Raw genomic sequence first — 17,041 nt, 5'->3', positions numbered from 1 at the left:
TGTTCATCCTCAGTTCCACAGTTACCTGAGGAAAGCTTGGCAGTTCATCTGTTTCTGAAGTAAACCCATTTCTTTTAGATGTGAATATGCTTTTTTTTACTTCAAGAATTGTATTTTTTCTTAAGCTTGTGAATAAGACTCCCACTGGAGAAGCAAGCATTAATGTTAGACCTCAATCTACATGTTATTTATAGATGTCTTAGGGCAAACCAGCATGCCAAGTGGTAGAATATGCAGTTAAGATTTAACTGGGTGAAATTTGTAATTGTGGATATTATCCCAGAAAGATTTTGGTGCAGAGATTGTCATCTATTTATGTACTGACAGACAGATTTTCTACATGCTGGGTTTGTTTGGTGCTACTGAATGTATTTGGGTTGATTTCCAAGGCTCTGCCTGGTATTGATGAAATGAAGCATGGAACCTGCCTTACTGGGGAAGGCCATACCTTTCACTGACCGGTGTCACATGCCTGTGACTCATAAATTGTTTAATTTCTCCTCTTTCTTTGTAATATTTGTAGTTTGAAAACAGGAATTCAAGTTGTGTGGTAAGACGGCACATTGATGTGTGAAAGAAAGTGGTATCCTAGTAGAATAACCATTGAAAGATTTCTGTCCGTCTTAAGTTGCTTTAGAGAGACGTTTACCAGGATAGTGGTCATATATGCATGTGCAGAAAAACCATTAAAGCATGGACTGATGCATCGGTGTGGAGAATCTCTAGTTGCACTCCTGTTGGAGGTCATCACGCAGGCAATCTTTTTCTCAGTTATGTTGTAAAACAGCAGAAAAGGTTATTTCTCTTTCCTGTGTTCATGTGTTTGTTGCTTCTTTTACACCAGAGAAATAAGTTTTTCAGAAGATATTTTGCACAGGAAGCTGCCACAGACATTTCATACGTTGGTTTAAATAATTGTGAAGGCCAAATAGTATCTATTTTAATTGTACTGACACTACTTCAGGAGTGAAGTCTGCCTATTACATGTTGTCTAAACAGAAAAAACCCCTTCATTTAAATGAAAGCATCTAGGCATAAATGACCATTTTTCATAACCGATCACTTCTGCTTTGTTTCTTTGTTGCTTTATTTGTTTGTTTGGGATTTTTTGTTAAGTCTTTTAACACTATTCTAATGCTATTAAATGCTTAATGTTATTAAAGCCAGGCAACAAAAATAACGGAAATAAACCCAGAACATAATATTTCACTACTGTTTCTTTTGGGTGTGGGGATTGTTTCATGAAAATAAGTCTGTTTCAGGTTTTTTTATCTTACTATGTCTTAAGCTTCAAGTTTGTAAAACAGATGCTTAAATTTGTCCAATATTTCAAATATTTTCTGATCCTGAAATAAAAAAAATAAGTATCAACAATGTTACTTAAAGTACAGGAGTGGTAGATATGGGTACGTTCAATGGACTGTGTATAGGTTATAAATGTAAATTATAATAATTGCTTATCAGAGCATTTTGATAGGTGTTCATAGCATTGAGATTGCTTATTTTACAATAAAGTGACATTAGGAAGGAAATAAATATGCTCTTGTTCAAATGAGAAATGTTTGCGCTTGGATACTTGAAACGCTGAAGTTAACTTAGTTTGTCAGCCTTTAAGTGACAGATAGGCACAGACTTACCACTTCTCTTAAATCCTGCTGCCAGAAACATAAGTGTTAACAATACTAAAGCCACAGTAAATGCAGTAGGTAACTAGCTGGCTATTTGTTCTAATTATGTTTTTTTTATCATTGAAATGATACGTAACAACTGGTGTCCATTGTTCACTGATAGTGAAAGCCTGAAAGGGCAGACTTTTATGACTATCTGTCAAAGTTGAGAATGATAGTTTTAACATTTATTTTTAGATAAAGAAGGTTTAGACATGAAGTAGACAATTCACGAAGTCTTAAAAGATGCTGGTAGATGACAAATACTTTAATCTTTTTGTGCTGTAGAAGTCATAAAATGAATTAAGCCTACTTGCAGAGTTGTGAGTGTCAAGTATTGCTGGGTTTAACTCGGATTACCTTTTTTGTTTTTAAATCCTCTGGAGGTGCTGAAACACATGTTAGGTTCTTTGTTTAGAATGTGAGGGTTTTTTTTTTCGTTCTACCAAGACTACATGCCTTGTTACTTGGAAATAATTGTAAAATTGCATTCTTGTTAGGAAATATAAATTGAGTGGATGTTCATATGACTCCTTCTTGCACAGATATAATTATATATGGTGTTCATGACTTGTTCTTCTCAAACAATGTGACGATACAGGCAGGGATCAGTTAGCATGAGCAATGAATATAAAAATACAGTTGGTTTGTGAAGCTAGTGGCTTATTTCTTCCTTCTACCTTCATAGACTCTGATTGCTGAAAAGTATGTGGAGCTGAATATACAAATATTTGGCAAATGAATTGCAAACAGAAAGGAGCGCATAAGCTTGAAAAAGTGATATGTCCTATCCACTTAATTCTTCACGTGAAATATCATATTGTTCCAAGGTTCCATTAGTTTCTCCTTTCATTTTCACTACCTTGAGGGGTTTGACAGTATATGGAATAATGGTACCAAAGATACAGTTGGAATCAGTTGCTTCTGCCTCCATCAGTTCTGTCAGTAGGTTCAAGGTTTACTCTGCATTTTAAATAATTACATAAACTAGATCTTTCAGTGTGGTGTCTTTATGATTTTAGGTAGCAAGACCAGCATTTGGTTTACTTGCTTATTTACATGGTACAGTTGAATAAAAATATACATTTAATAATCCAAATTCAGTAAAGTCTTCCACCAAAGCAGCACAAGAAGATAATAAATCACAGCTTCATCTAGATTTTTCTGTTTAACCCTTTAATGCAGTGAAGTTACTCTGTTGTGTCTGATGGCTCTGCAATGGTTGGCGATGCTGATAATAATAGAGAGTAAAGGGATTCATGTTGATTTTTCAAGTGAGAATGGAAGAAAGGCAATGTGAAAAAGAATAATGTAAAACTGAAGTTTTTGGTATGGAAATATTGGCTTGCATTCTAGTGAGAGATGGAGCAGTAGGATTACAGCAGCCTTCCACTCTCAGGAGAACATTATGTTTGGACGTAAGGTACGGAAAGGTTAATTATATTGGCTCTGAAATAGCAGGAGCACTATGAAAGTATAGGAAAGCATAAAATGATACAGCAAAGAGCATAAATTTTAATTTAATTTAAAAAATGATCTTGCTAAGAAATAGGCAGCAAGGTTCTGTAGGGAAAAAGGTTGAATAAAAGAGGTGGGTAGTGGCATTTTATGTAAAAAGAACCACTGTTTGTTTTAATCTTGTTAGCTCAGAGCCACAGGACTTGAAATTATATCTATCCAGGTGGTAGTAGGGAACAGTAAGACTGAAACAGATAAGTGAATCAAATTAGGAACTAGGGTAAGTTGTCCCTTAAGCATCTGTATGCAATGCATGGAAAGAAAAATTGCACTGTGGGGGGAATTAGTTTTTGAAGGTCCTCACTGGAGACCTCATGTAACTCAGAGTACAACGCCACCGAGTTAAAAGACGGGCGGTTATCTAACATAAAACATAAAGCAGCCAGTCTAATAATGTTGCAAACTCTTAGGGCTGAGAAGGTGAATTTATCAGGAGTGAGATGTTGCATTTTGTACATGAAAAGTTATTCTGTTCTCATTCATTAGAGTTGAATTTTAATCACATGTTTGCATGAGTGAAAATGAAACAGTGGAAAGTGGAAGTATGTCTTTCAAATTCTTGATTGGGAAGTCATTGGTCAATAAAAAAAGGCCAGTTTTAGGCAACAGTTCAACCTACATGAAATACGTTAGGTAAATAGGTGTTACATTAGGTAATGTGAAAGCAGAAACTAGAAGTATGAGCACTTGTAATAATTAATGAAAAGAGAGGATGTATGTGGAAATAAATGCACATTAGAACATAGGAAGTATAGAAAATTGTAAATAGGAAGTGAATATATTAGGTAAAAGCCCAAGTGTCACAACACTCAGGATAATGGGAATTTCTCTGTTCTATTCTAGATAAAAATGTTCATGTGAATGGTATTAAACTGTTTTAGAAAGATGCAGAAAATAAGATGTTCAGACTTGAGAAAATTAGAAATCAGTGATTTACTTGCATAACATGAAGAATATGAAAAACTCCCCATCTGGTGTAAGTAGTTCTCTTCCAAGAGTCCTGAAAGAATTGGCTGAGGAGATCTCTGGGCTACTGATGGCAAATTTAATGAGTTTTGGGACTTTGGGAATTCAAGAATATTGGAAGAGCGTAGGTGTTAGAGTACTGGTTTGAAAAGGGAAGCACCATTAACCAGGTAACTAGATTTTTGTAAAAATCACTGTATTGAAGAGGATTGGAGAATTCATTTACCTCCTTTGCCCCAAGGCAACATGAGATTTTGTAGAAACCAGGTCTGACAGTGTTTACGGTGTCTTAAAAGCCTCCCATAGAGGAGATTCCCTAGCTTCCCAATTAGTCACAGCTATCCCTCTTCTTTACACCTGTAGGGGTAGTAAGGATTTTCCTGAAGTCTAACATAAAACTCTTACAAATGCTGAAGAGAGAGGAAGGATTACTTTATATTTTGCTGGCTATAATCCTGTTTATCTCAGTCAAACAGCATTGGTGATACTTTGTTTACTGTATGATTTGCTATGACTCCTATACACTTTCCCAGCAGAATTGCTATCTAGACAGGTGCTCCTCGTGCTTTATTACTGCATCTCATTAATCTTGCCTAAACCAGATAGCTGTTGCATGCAAAATAATAGAAATTATGGGAAAGGATTCAACTGGCACTTATTTAATGAATGCCAGTTCCTTTGTTTTATGGAAAACAAACCTAGTAAAAAAATCCCAAGCATTTAAATAGTTTTTCCCAGTTGCTTACATGTTAATTGCCAAAGGGCACTTGCATATTTCTCTCTTCTTTCTGTCCTCCTCAGGCAGACAAGGCACAGAGGTAATATGTTTAGATTTTTTTATAGTATGATAAAATACCACAAAGTGATATTTAACTTCTGACAGCTAAAAGCTTACCAAATTTTTTAGTAAATGACTTTAAAAAAAACCTGAGGTCTGAGAAACCTCAAAGTAGTTTTCAGTGACTGTCAAATCACAGAATTTGAGGTTCAAAATCCTAAATCCTAACCGGTCAGCATTTTTCATTGGTAACATGGAAATAAATATCAAATCAATAGCTGACGAAAGACAAGTAAAGAAAGAAAGATGGTGTGTAGACAGGGAACAGCCTTTATCACTTTGTAAAGGTCAGCTCTTAGAAGTACAACTTGTTTTAATATAAACAAATGGCTCTTTGTACATTCAAGAACAAAAATGCTACCCAGACTGAAAAAGAACAGTGAAAAGGACTGATTCTGTAAAGGACAGTGAACTTGGTAGACTTAAAAGCCTGGGAGTGCAGTGCTGCAGTCAAAAACAGGCTAATGTGACCTCAGGTATATGAAGAGGATATAAAAATAGGCAGAATTCTTTATCTTAACATATATGTTTGGAAGGAATTATTTCAGAATAGTGCAGGTGATCCTATTTTTCTGCAGCTCCTGGAGTCACTAGTGTTGCCTTCAGAACTTAATGGTTGGTTGTCATTTTGTTTTCCTTGCGAATCTTTGGCTTGCCCACCATAGCTGTAACTGTGGAATGTATTAGTCCGCAATGAGCAGGAGATCAAGCTGGGTGATCTCGTGGCCTATTCTGATGCTGGACTATGATTCTGTACGATTGGCCACAATCCTTTATTCATTTAAATGTTAGGTCAGCCTGCCCGAAGACGTGGAAAGAAAGAAAAGAAACTGGGGAAATGAATGCTTGGGAAGCTTTGTCCTTGGTTGTGCAGACAAGATTGGAGAGCTCATTGTCAGAACAGTGTTTTGGAATTAGAATTAAAATTCCACACTGCCCTTGGAGTTCTGCTCATCATAATTTTAAATAAAACAGTTCTCTCAGGACCAGGCAAAACCTCTGAAAAGATTAATTTCAGTTGTAAAGTCTAATAATAGCAGTGTAAGGTATGTCCAGAAAAAAAAGGAAACTGGAGCTCAGTATGTCATAATGAGTTATAATAATGAAATCTCTATTAAAGTATGTACTGGAAAACAAAGATAAACACTTAAATTCTAAGTATGAGCAGGACACTTAATATGTCTGCAGCTGTATGCTTGATTTCATATATTATTGTTGGGCAAGTTACAGTATTCTTAACTCAGTTGTTTAAGGAAGGACATGAAAGTGCTAAATCTAAGTTCCAGCTATCGAAAAAGAGTATTTTAAAGGATCTTTGAGTTAATTTTGAATTGTGGCGTGACTCTGTAGTGGCAGACCTACACCATTTCACTCTTGTTCACTCTGCAAGTTTTATACTCTGTTGTCTCAGAAAAGAATGGCTGCTGCAAGTGGAGATTGGGTATCAAAAATGTCAGTAACGTTGCTTAGTTGCAACCTATTAATTTACAGCTTTTTTTTTCCCCCATGTCAGTTCCAGACACATACTTTTGCTTATGCTGGCAGCTAATGTCTGTGATGGTCATAGTGCATGAAGTCTAATGGAGGAGGAATGGGACTTTTTATGGCATATAAAAGAGTAACTAAGTAAATGGAGGGACAAGGGTCATTCCTGGTTCCGTTAACATTTTAGGGAATTTTCTCATTTTAAGCATCATACATGTAGCATCCATTATCTGTTTTTAGCCTCTTTGCAATGGCAAAACACTCCATCCCTGGCAGTGTTCAAGGCCAGGCCGGGCAGAGCCTTGGGTGACATAGTCTAGGGTGAGGTATCCCTGCTCATAGCAGGGGTGTTGGAACTAGATGATCTTAAGGTCCTTTCCTATCTATTCTGTGATTCTATGAATTGCCAGTTCTCTTGAAACTTCTACTGGTTTGCACTCAGAGAAGCATTCACTCCTGTTTGTAGTTTCAGATGTATCCATGTGGGCATTCTTCTTAGTCTGGGTTTCTTTGTCAGAAAAATGTTTTTGCCAAGGAGCTGTGAGTTGGAAGCTTCTTGGCAGTGTGAATTTGTCTGCCATCAGGTCTGTGCTGCTGGGGATAGACTGCTTCTTAATTACCTCATTTAAAGATAGCTTGGGTATCTCTGTCCCACGCTGAAGTCTATCATGTAGATATTTCCGAATCACTGAAGTGTATGCAGATCTTATTACTTTATTCGTGTCCTCATTTGTATAGCCAGCCCTGATGACTTTACCACTTTACTGGGGTTTGTATTTCTGTGCTATAATGTTTACTTGATCTGCCAGTATTTGCATATTTTTGATTGATAATAATTTCATGTCTTTTAATGCAAGTACTGTTGGAAAAACAGTGTTAACTTTTATGATTTTCATTTCTGAGTCTGAAGGTGGTAGCATTCTATGCAGGTGATAGCATCCTAATTCTGATTAATAGTGTGGTGGGTTGAATTCTCAGGTTTGAAGTTCTAACAGATTTTGTGGCTATAAGCAAGCATATGTAAGCATACCAGAGGCTTGGTACGTAAAATGCATCAAAAATCGTATTTTAAGAAAACCAAGTAATTTGGTAAATGTATATCCCCCCATGGCAGGGGAGCTGGAACTGGACGATCTTTACGGTCCCTTCCAGCCCAATCCATCCTATGATTTTATGGTTGTGGTTCAACTAAATTTAAACTTAGCATGCTTTCAGTGATGGATTTACTCTAGCTCTTAATTTTTAATGTATAGCTTTGAGCTTTGAAGTAGTACTTGATTAATTTGGGCAAGGAATTAATTAATTCAAGCTCCGCTGAAGAAGTGAGTTATTTTTCCTTGCTGTATTCTGGGGCCCGTTCCGTGGAAGTATTGTTTTTGACTACCTGGACAATGTTTATTAAATCATGGCCCTGCTGCCAGAAAAGTTTTAAGGAATTCAAGTATCAGAATAGCACTGCATAAGTAGCAAGGTATAACCTTAGCTGAAAACCGAGTATATTTACAAGGAGTCTGCTGGCTAGAGAGAGGTGGGGAGGAGAGATGGAGAGAATAAATCAAACTCCTAAGAGGAACTGAAATATTCTCAGAAACGAGCTGAGCATTTGGCCTTCTCTATGAGAAGGGGATAGCTGAACCCAGCAGCTTCATTCTTTTGGAGGTGACAGGTCCCTGGTACATTGTAACTTGAAGGTTTACCCAGGTAACTTCTGCATCACGGGCCAAATAGGAAGATGCTCTTTTGACTCTTCAACAAGTGTATGGTAGCCTGGTGCAAGTAAAAAACACTGTAGAAGCTGTAAATCTCAGCTTTTTAAGTAAGCAGAAGGCAGCAATGGTCTCAGTGGAAATAGTGATTTCTTTTTTTTTTATTTCTTAAAGTAAAACAGAGCTTGTAAAAAAAAAGTTTATCTTCGTGATTCACAAAGCTTCATAAACTGGTGCAGGGGTGACGAAGCGGAGAGCAGAATGCTGCCCTTTATTCAATATCCTTTTTAAAATGTCATTACTTTCTTCAAATAAATCATTAAACTTTTATTTGGTGAATGTTGAGCTTGTTACCTGACTGTGAATTTGCTGATAAGACTGTTTCAGTTTCAGGTTAAAAGTCAACATACAGTTAAATATAGAGGAACTCCAGTTGTCACTAATACGAAAGACAAAGGAAGATGCTAGGTCTGGTTTCCTCTAATAAGCTGGCAAGCTCATATGGTTCCCATGCCAAGGTGCCTTTTCCACAAGGCAAAAACCCATGACCTGGCTTCTGCTATTGCTGCTGTACTGCTTTACAGGAACACATGATAGATAACTGTACACTGATGGTTTAGACAGGTAAGAGGTGGAAGATAGTGCACAACAGCATAACCCCCCTCTCAAACACATGGGTAGTAGTGTCATGTTCCAAACTAATAGGTTCATTTTTCTCCATCATTTAACCATCCAAGGAAGAACTAGAATTTGTGGGCTGTAAGGAGGAGCTCAGCGTTCAAAACATACCCACTTGATAGTTAAAATAAATTGCCCTATACAATACTTAATTTTATGTTTAAAACCTAAATTTACAGTTCTTAGAGGGTCAGATGAAACAATTCCATTAGAGGGCAGTAGTACACGTAGGTACAATGTCTCATGTATTAAATACTTACTTTGCAGTTAGCTTTCTTAGCACTATGAGCTGCAATTTTTGCAATGTTAGTGAAAGTGAAAAATGAAGCTAATGTAATTTAGCATACTAAGTGCAGAAATACTTTGTAGTATACAAGCACAATAATGCACATCCTTTTTAACTTGTATTAAAAAAACAGAATTAATGTGACAGAAGTGATGCAAAATATACGTAGCTGCTTTCAGCATTGTGATATTCCAGCTAAAATACCAACTCTAAAGTTCTTAGTCTTTCTGTTTTCTTTCTGAATTATACAATTTGTATCTTGTATAACTTTATTTCTGATAAGTTTATGGTTTCTTTTAAAACATCTTACTTTTGAAACTGTTTTTCTTTAATTTATATGCTGTAATGTTCAAGTCCATGTGTAAATCTAGATTTCTGGGCAAGCAGTTGCAGAAATGGGCATACCTGTTCAGGCACCTTTTAATGATTAAGCATCATTAATGTACTGTGATTTTTGCAGCGATTTCTTGCAAACGATTTAGGGGGTTTTAGGACTTACATCTTCTGAGATATTTGATAATGAAATGTATGCCATGAAAACCTCAATGTTTGGATTCTGGTTTTATTTATACTCTTGACATTTTATTTGCTTTAATAGCTTTAAGCAGACATACTTGGCTAATGTGGCTAATTCAGTTCATAACCTGTTTAATACTTGATGTTGCATATGTCTAACTAGCCAATACCACAAACATACCATTTCTTTTTCCATTTTCAGTTGTGTTACTTGACACTACAGCTGTCTTTGGAGAACTAGGATGGAAAACATTTCCTTTAAATGGGGTAAGTCACCATTTTGGTTTTATTGTCTGGATTTTGGCATTCTGACGCTCTGGAAGTGAATGGCTATTATACCTGGGTGGATGTTCTTGCAATCAGAATGATTTTAGTTCTCGTGACTGGAGCAGCCTGTGCTGTAAGTAGGAATAACAGATGCGAAAATAATGTGAGTACACATTGTTATGCCCTTTTCTTGCTTTTCTGAGTGTTAAGAATATGTCTTTAAATCTGTTACACATCATAAAGTTCCATGTTAAAAATTTCTATGCTAAAGGAATGCTAGGACTACATTTTTTTGTGAAATAAAAGGAGAAATAATTTTTGATATTGTAACTTGAAATAAAACTGTAATAATTCAAGTGAGTATTAGAACAGACTTTAGCATCTGATAAAATGGTGTCAGGTTGGCTAAATCAGAAGAACATTGTGAATTTGTTAATATTATTAAATCAGTTTAAATATTTATAGAATAGTTTTGTGGGGCTTTTATTTCCTGCACTGACCGTTCTAGTTTGAAGTTCGCTCTTCTAGTTTAGTGTCTTACATGGGTTCACTGTACTGTAACTAAAGGTTGCCAGGAGGCACTTACTTGACATTGTGTACAGGGCCCCAGAGTGTTAGTGGTGTCTGCTGTACTTGGAGATGGCTTGGCAGGTGAGGCACAGGTGGAGAAGAGGAGCATTTTCACTCTCTGAATTTCAGCCATCAGTGCTTTGCCAGTGGCTACACTGACAAAACCCATCTTCTCTTTCCACCCAGGTAATGCACCTAACAGAATTTCAGAGGCATCTGTAGCTTCACTTTATAAGTGAGATACAATATGCTGGAGCATTTAACACCTATTGTGTCGGCTTCTATGTTCTGATGTGACTGTGATTATCACTTCTGTTTATATTAGCTGGCATTGTCTCTAAATTCCTGTGTATCAGGCATACAATTATTTGGTTCTCTGAAATGAGCTCAGAAAATACTGTTTTTCTGAGTGAAAAATCCTCTGTATTTTTAGTTATTTTATTTCTTGTGATCTGTTCCAGAAGGAAGTAGGAACTGTCTATCCTCAGAGCCTTAATAATCCATTTCCATAAAATGTCGTCTGTGTTTTTGCCCTCAGGGATTTCAAGCAATGTGGCATTTCATAATCTCAGCCTATTTTCAACTTTATGGATTACTCTTTTTCAGAGTTTTCCAGTTCTTTATGTTCCTAGATGAAATCTCAGTGTGTCACGGGTACTCCTATGTTTTATATTTGGTATGCAGGCTCATGCAGTCTGAGTTATAATTCTGAAGTCTTATTTCCTTCCAAAATTCTAGATAAAGCGAATACTGTCATATACCATGATGAGAAATGGTATATGTGAGGAATTTTTTGCTCTAGCTTTGTGATGAGCTCCACTGAATTGAACAGGCATTTGGAAAGCATACAAGATGTAATTTCATTTATTCGATGGTTTCTTAAAAGCTTTAGTTATTCCAATCAAAACAGTCACAAAGAAACGAGCACAAAATCAAAGTTGATTTAAGATGTAACTATTACAACATACCTATTTTGGTTGGTCGTATGGAAAATTAACATGAGTTTTGCAATACACAGAGGTTTTCAAGTATCTTAGGACCTTTGCTGTGTTTTAAGAATTGGCTGTGCTTACCAGAATACAGGTTTACGTTTGAGTCAGTACTTGGGATTCAATTACTGGGGATTTTCCCAAGTAGGTACAATTTAGTTGTTATAAAAATAGCTGGAGTCAGGAAGTGGGAGAAATGTGGTTTGTAGCTTGAGGAAAATAGAATAAGGCTTCCTGGGAATTTAAAAGGCAGAAGAGCCTAGAGTGAAAACTGTGAGACGAGCTGGGTGAATAGTTAAGAGAAGTGCATGTGTACTTTTTACTCAGGGAGAAAATATGTGTAAACTGCTGATGAATTAGCCTAAGCTGTAAATGGCATACAGATTCATGCACACTAAAACAAGTGAGTTTCTGAACAAACTGTTGGGGAAGTTGTGCAGCTGAGAATCCATGATTTGGAGAAGCATGATCCATTTAAGAAAGAGACCGTAAGATATTGGTGACACACAGCAGGAGATGACAGGATATGCAGACAAACAAGGTCCTCCATTTCTCACAGTGGAACGAAGGAAAATGCCTTAGGTCAAAAGGCTGCTGTGAGCAGTAGGACCTAGTGGCAGTGCTGCTCCTCTGAAATGGTGCAGAAAGAATGAACAAACAGAAAACCCCAAATAAATAGTGGAGACAAATGACTTACATGAAATGAGAGTTATTTCTCTCACTGAGAGCTATGCAGAACTTTTGATTAAAATCAGTAATTGCTAATTTTTCAGAGTTAGTGTTGTTCTGACAAACTGCATTAAAATATATCAAATGTACACGTTGCTTTAGATATTTGAACATAGTGAAGAATTGCATAAAGCTATTAAAACATGAAAAGTCCCATTACTGTGGCTTATAAAATATTGAATATGCTAAAGTTAAAAGTAGAATATATTTCTAAACTGTTTTGATACAGTTTAGTTCTTTCCCAGGTTTATTCTGGGATTCTGTACCTTACACAAAGGTAACAAAAAACCTGAGCGTACAAGTGCTCATGTAATTCACAGAATATGACATTTCTGTGCTTCTTCATGTCACTTTTGTATGTAGTCTCTGCAGCAAAAGGTCAATATTCGTGCTAATTATTATTTGATTCTTGAACAGTGCTTTTGGGATCATCTGATAACTTCTATAATACTTACTGATCTAGTAAAGAACAGTAAAATTGTCTTTCTAAATCTCGCACAGACATCAGGGATGTTATTGTATGTCCACAGTCCTGTCTAATCCAAGTTACTTATCTGTTCCGATGTAACTCGGAATACGGCATAATTATTTGTGTGATTGAGATTATCACTGCAGAAGTAAGAACCTCTTTTGTCCTGTGATGGGTCGGTCCATCAGCCTTTTCCCTTTTGTTGGAGGAGAGTGACAGGTTTTGGTTTGTTTGTGTATTTGATTGGTAGAGATTTTTGTTAGTGCATAAATCTTAGAATCAACCAATAACTCCAATAACTTTAATGAAACCTTTCTCCTCTTCTTCTTTTTTAACTAAGTGTATGTGTTGGTGTTTAGATGTATAAGAAAAGTGTCATTGACGTAAATAGTGCTCTAACGAACATCTCTGAGGTCAGGAGGACGGGATGATAGGCTTTCATGAGACTGTGACATTAACAGAAGTCATTAATTTACTGGCATCCTCAGTCATGAAGAATGTTTCCATTAAATCAAATAGCAACTGGAAAAATAGTACTTGGAATTTGGTTAGTATTGAGTATCCCTCAGAGATTTCAAACTAACAGGCTAGGGTAAAGTAGGAGAAAAAATTAGGATGTATTTACTCTTTTGGAATTGGCAGAACCTTCACCTCCCAGACTTATTTATGGTAGTTTCAGAAAATAATGTTTGCAAGCTTTCAGCAGTTTTGGTAACCTCTAGAGGTAGCTACAAGCAAGTAAAGATACAGCACAGTAGTTTCCTATGTGGCATTTGTATGCAATGCCGTCATATAGCTGAAAAGTTGAGTTATGCACAACTGTGTTATCCATTCCTTTGTAATACAATGTGATTTTAGTTTTTCATTTTCTCCCCAGTTATTTGTGCAACCTTCCTGAAGCATGAGAATACAACAGTTTTTCTTGCAAATGTGTTTCCTTTATTTTCTTGTCAGATTTTTTTTTCCTTGTATTTTGAACAGGTAATAAATTAAGTGCTTAGAGCTATGAAATGCAGCATAAAACATTAATATCTTTGAGGTCAGTAGGATCAGCTTTTGTTGACTGAATTCTAATTTATCTTCTCAGTGATAGGCTGTCTAAAATTTCTGCCTTAATAATGGACACATCTGATACTTCCTGTGTTCTTTGGGCTATAGTTCAAAATGACCGATTGATTTATGAAAAGGCATGTGCTAAGAGATAAAAATAGATCTTTACTCAACAAACTGTCACTCCATAACCTTGAAAATGTCGAACAGGTTGGTTTGGATTGGGAAGGAAACCCTTCATAGGTTTGAAAAGAGAGTGTAAACGTGTCCTAGTGGGCAGGCTACTTGAGTTCATGTGAACCATCATCCAGGGGTCCAGCTGAAGGCAGTTTGCTGACCCTGGGGACAGGATTATTTTTGCTAGGTTTTCTCGCTACAGCAGGTGGTGCTGTGCCTGTTAGAAGGGCAGTTTTTCCAGGGGATTAAGTATGATTTAAGTGATTTATAAGGTTTTGAACATAAGGGAGGAAAGGAAAAAACCGAAAAGCATAACTGAAATGTACTGGTGCACTAGCAGTAATGCAAACAAAATAATGTACCTTGGGCAGCTCCAGGTGTTGGTTTTTTTTTCTTCTATCTTTGGTGTAACTTCTTGAAATAGTTATTTCCCATTACATTAAACAATGTAACACAATTTTGTGAGTGAAGTTTGCTCACGGGCTCTGGTTTGGAGGCTATTGTCATAAGGGCATGTCTGTTCCTGGAAAACTTCTACCATAAGTATCCGACTAAACTCAAAGACTGACGTACTTCACATGAGCCAAATCTACCTGGCAGCTGTTAATTTGGAGTAAAGTCTTCTTAATTAAAGAAGAAAACTAATAATGCAAATACGTGCTTCTACCATTAATGTAAATTAATGACCACTTCATCAACTCCAAAATAATTTTAAAATCAGTGTAAAAAATGATAAGGTGACTCATAAAACAAAGCTGTGAGAAATTATTTACACATGGAAGGGGCTTGTAGAATTTACCTTGTCACAGTAGGCACAATGTATAGCCTCAGCAGTGAAGAGCCTACTAGAAGCCCTCTAAATTATTTGATGGCTGTGTGAGTGATGAAACTATTTTAATCCCATTTCCCACAGTTATTTGAACAGCTTTCTTGTCAATTGGTAAATTTCCTATTGATTTATCCACAGAAGCAGTTCTGTTTTGACTATCTTCTTTCTTTGGGGGATCTTTTAAGCTTTTAAATAACTCTCAGTAGTTTACAGTTTTAGTGAGGTTTTTGTTTTTCAGTAATGAATTTGTTGAGACTGGACTTGTCAAAGCACTGATTCATTATTTATTTATTTATTTTGCCTACCAGACATTTACCCTCTGTTAGAATAATCTTTTACACTAATGCATCAGTCAACAATTGACTTAACTTCTTCTTAGCTAATTAGAAGATATTTTTATAGCTTATAGTAACATTTTTGAATGGCTTAACACTGGTTTTCATCAGTACCCACTAATCTTTTTTCATGTTGTCATCAGAGGTGATGCTGAGGTTATCCAGTGCTAATGTGTAATCATTTCTTCCAGTGTAGCTACATCCATCTTCTCCTTCACTTTTAAACTAATACTCTGAAGGTGATTTGACCTGGGAATATGCCTGAGGACATTCTTACACAATACGTAAGATTTTTATTTCTGCATTTTCTGAAGTGGATTGATTATTTTTTTCAGAATTCTCCTGATTTCCTTTGAAGTCACATGGAAACAAAACACTTCTAAAGAAAAAGAGAGAAACTTAGACCCCTTCCTTTAGTAAAACTGTCAGTAAACAACACAGTAAGTAGGAGTAGTATAAAGTGGGGAAATGGTTAAGAGAAAACAGGGAAAGTAATGTGACAGTGGTGAAAAATGGGAAGATAAGCAAGTAAAACAAGCATCTGAGATACAAGACTAAGATGTGCACAGTGAAAAACATGAATGCAAAACCAGAAAGCAAGATTAGTGCATTAAACATGCTCAGGTAGCAGTATGGCATCATAAGAAAAAAAGTAGGGAGTGAGTGGTATATGTGGTGATGCTCGGTGTCCACAGTTTAGTTCTGCATTTCATATTATCCAGTTATCTAAAAGCCAAGAACTCCATTTTACAAAAAGTGACAACAGATGCCTAGTGCAGAAATGCAAATGCTCCTCACTGCAGTTCCCAGTTGTTTGGATTTGCTACGAAATAGAAATGGCTTAAGTTATGTGTATATGTAAACACACAATTTGCAAGCCTACCTGGCCGCTTGAATACTGATTTTTAAGGACGATGGTAATTTGAACATCTCATGTAGCAGTGTGAATTACAAGATCATCATCACTTCCAATCTTCACCTTTAATACTGTAACTATTAGAACTCAGTAGATATTTAAATTATTTATGACCAGCAGGATTAATTCATCACACTGCTGTTTTGTCAGAGGCTGTACGATTTAAAGCCTAACCATTGCGTTTACACAGAAACAAGTGTTTCACTGAAGTATATATTTTTAAGAGACATGGAGGAACCATAATTCTCTTGGTTAATAGTTCCATTAATTAATTAGAGCACTGTTTAAAAAAGGATTCCTACCGTCTGATTCTACCTTCTCCGCCTCGTACCATATTTAAATCGAGGAACAACTTGTGAGGCCTCACTTGGAGTATTGTGTGCAGTTCTGGTGTCCTCAGCATAGAAGGGACATGGAACTGTTGGAGCAAGTCCAGAGGCAGCCATGAGGATGATCAGCTGTAGTCCAGGTAGATGACATCAGCTGCTCTACCCCTGTCCATCAGTTCTGTAGCCCCATCATAGAAGGTCATCAAATTGGTCAGGCAGGATTTCCCCTTAGTGAAGGCATGCTGGCTGTCACCAAGCACCTTGTTGTTTTTCATGTGCTTTATCAAGCCTTCCAGGAGAATCTGCTCCAAAACATGGTTTAATGTGAGGTGTCCTTGCCCATGGCAGTGGTATTGGAACTTGATGATCTTAAGGTCCTTTCCAACCCTAACTGTTGTATGATTCTATGATTCTAACTATGTAGTATTTACAGTCAATTTCATTATTTGCTGCAGTACCAACAAATCATCCTGCCACTATACTGCTCTCCTGTTTAACCATTACTAGGCTTTTTCAGTGCAGTAATGATACTGGGAGCTCATCACCAGTACTTCCAATGTTCATTTGGTTCAGTTGGTTCTCACTGTGACTTGTAATTATCTTCCAAAACTGTAGTTTTACACTGTATAGTAATCTGTCAGTTGGTTAAAAGCAGTATTTCCATTCCTAGATACTTCAGTGAGCATTCCTGACCAAAATATTTATATCATTTTATGTTATA

At 36.5% G+C, this 17,041-nt stretch overlaps 1 protein-coding gene across 5 annotated transcripts in view; it reads left to right on the top strand.

Moving 5' to 3' along the window:
* Positions 1 to 17,041, top strand: part of EPHA6 (EPH receptor A6) — a 467,936-nt gene that overhangs the window by 24,118 nt on the left and 426,777 nt on the right. For 4 of the 5 annotated variants that reach the window (XM_057415936.1, XM_057415931.1, XM_057415932.1 and 1 more), the window contains exon 2: positions 9,863 to 9,927. The exons of the other annotated variant lie outside the window; for it this stretch is intronic. In XM_057415936.1, coding sequence (XP_057271919.1) covers positions 9,863 to 9,927 — 65 coding nt within the window. The remainder of the gene's footprint in view (positions 1 to 9,862; positions 9,928 to 17,041) is intronic. 5 annotated transcript variants of the gene reach the window in all.

This window comes from Pezoporus wallicus, unplaced genomic scaffold (genome assembly GCF_028554395.1).
Source record: "Pezoporus wallicus isolate ANWC-B61680 ecotype Strahan unplaced genomic scaffold, APGP_CSIRO_Pwel_v1 contig_6814, whole genome shotgun sequence".
NCBI lineage: Eukaryota > Metazoa > Chordata > Aves > Psittaciformes > Psittacidae > Pezoporus > Pezoporus wallicus.
Note: the sequence above shows the minus strand (reverse complement) of the source record. Positions and strands in the feature narration are given on the sequence as shown.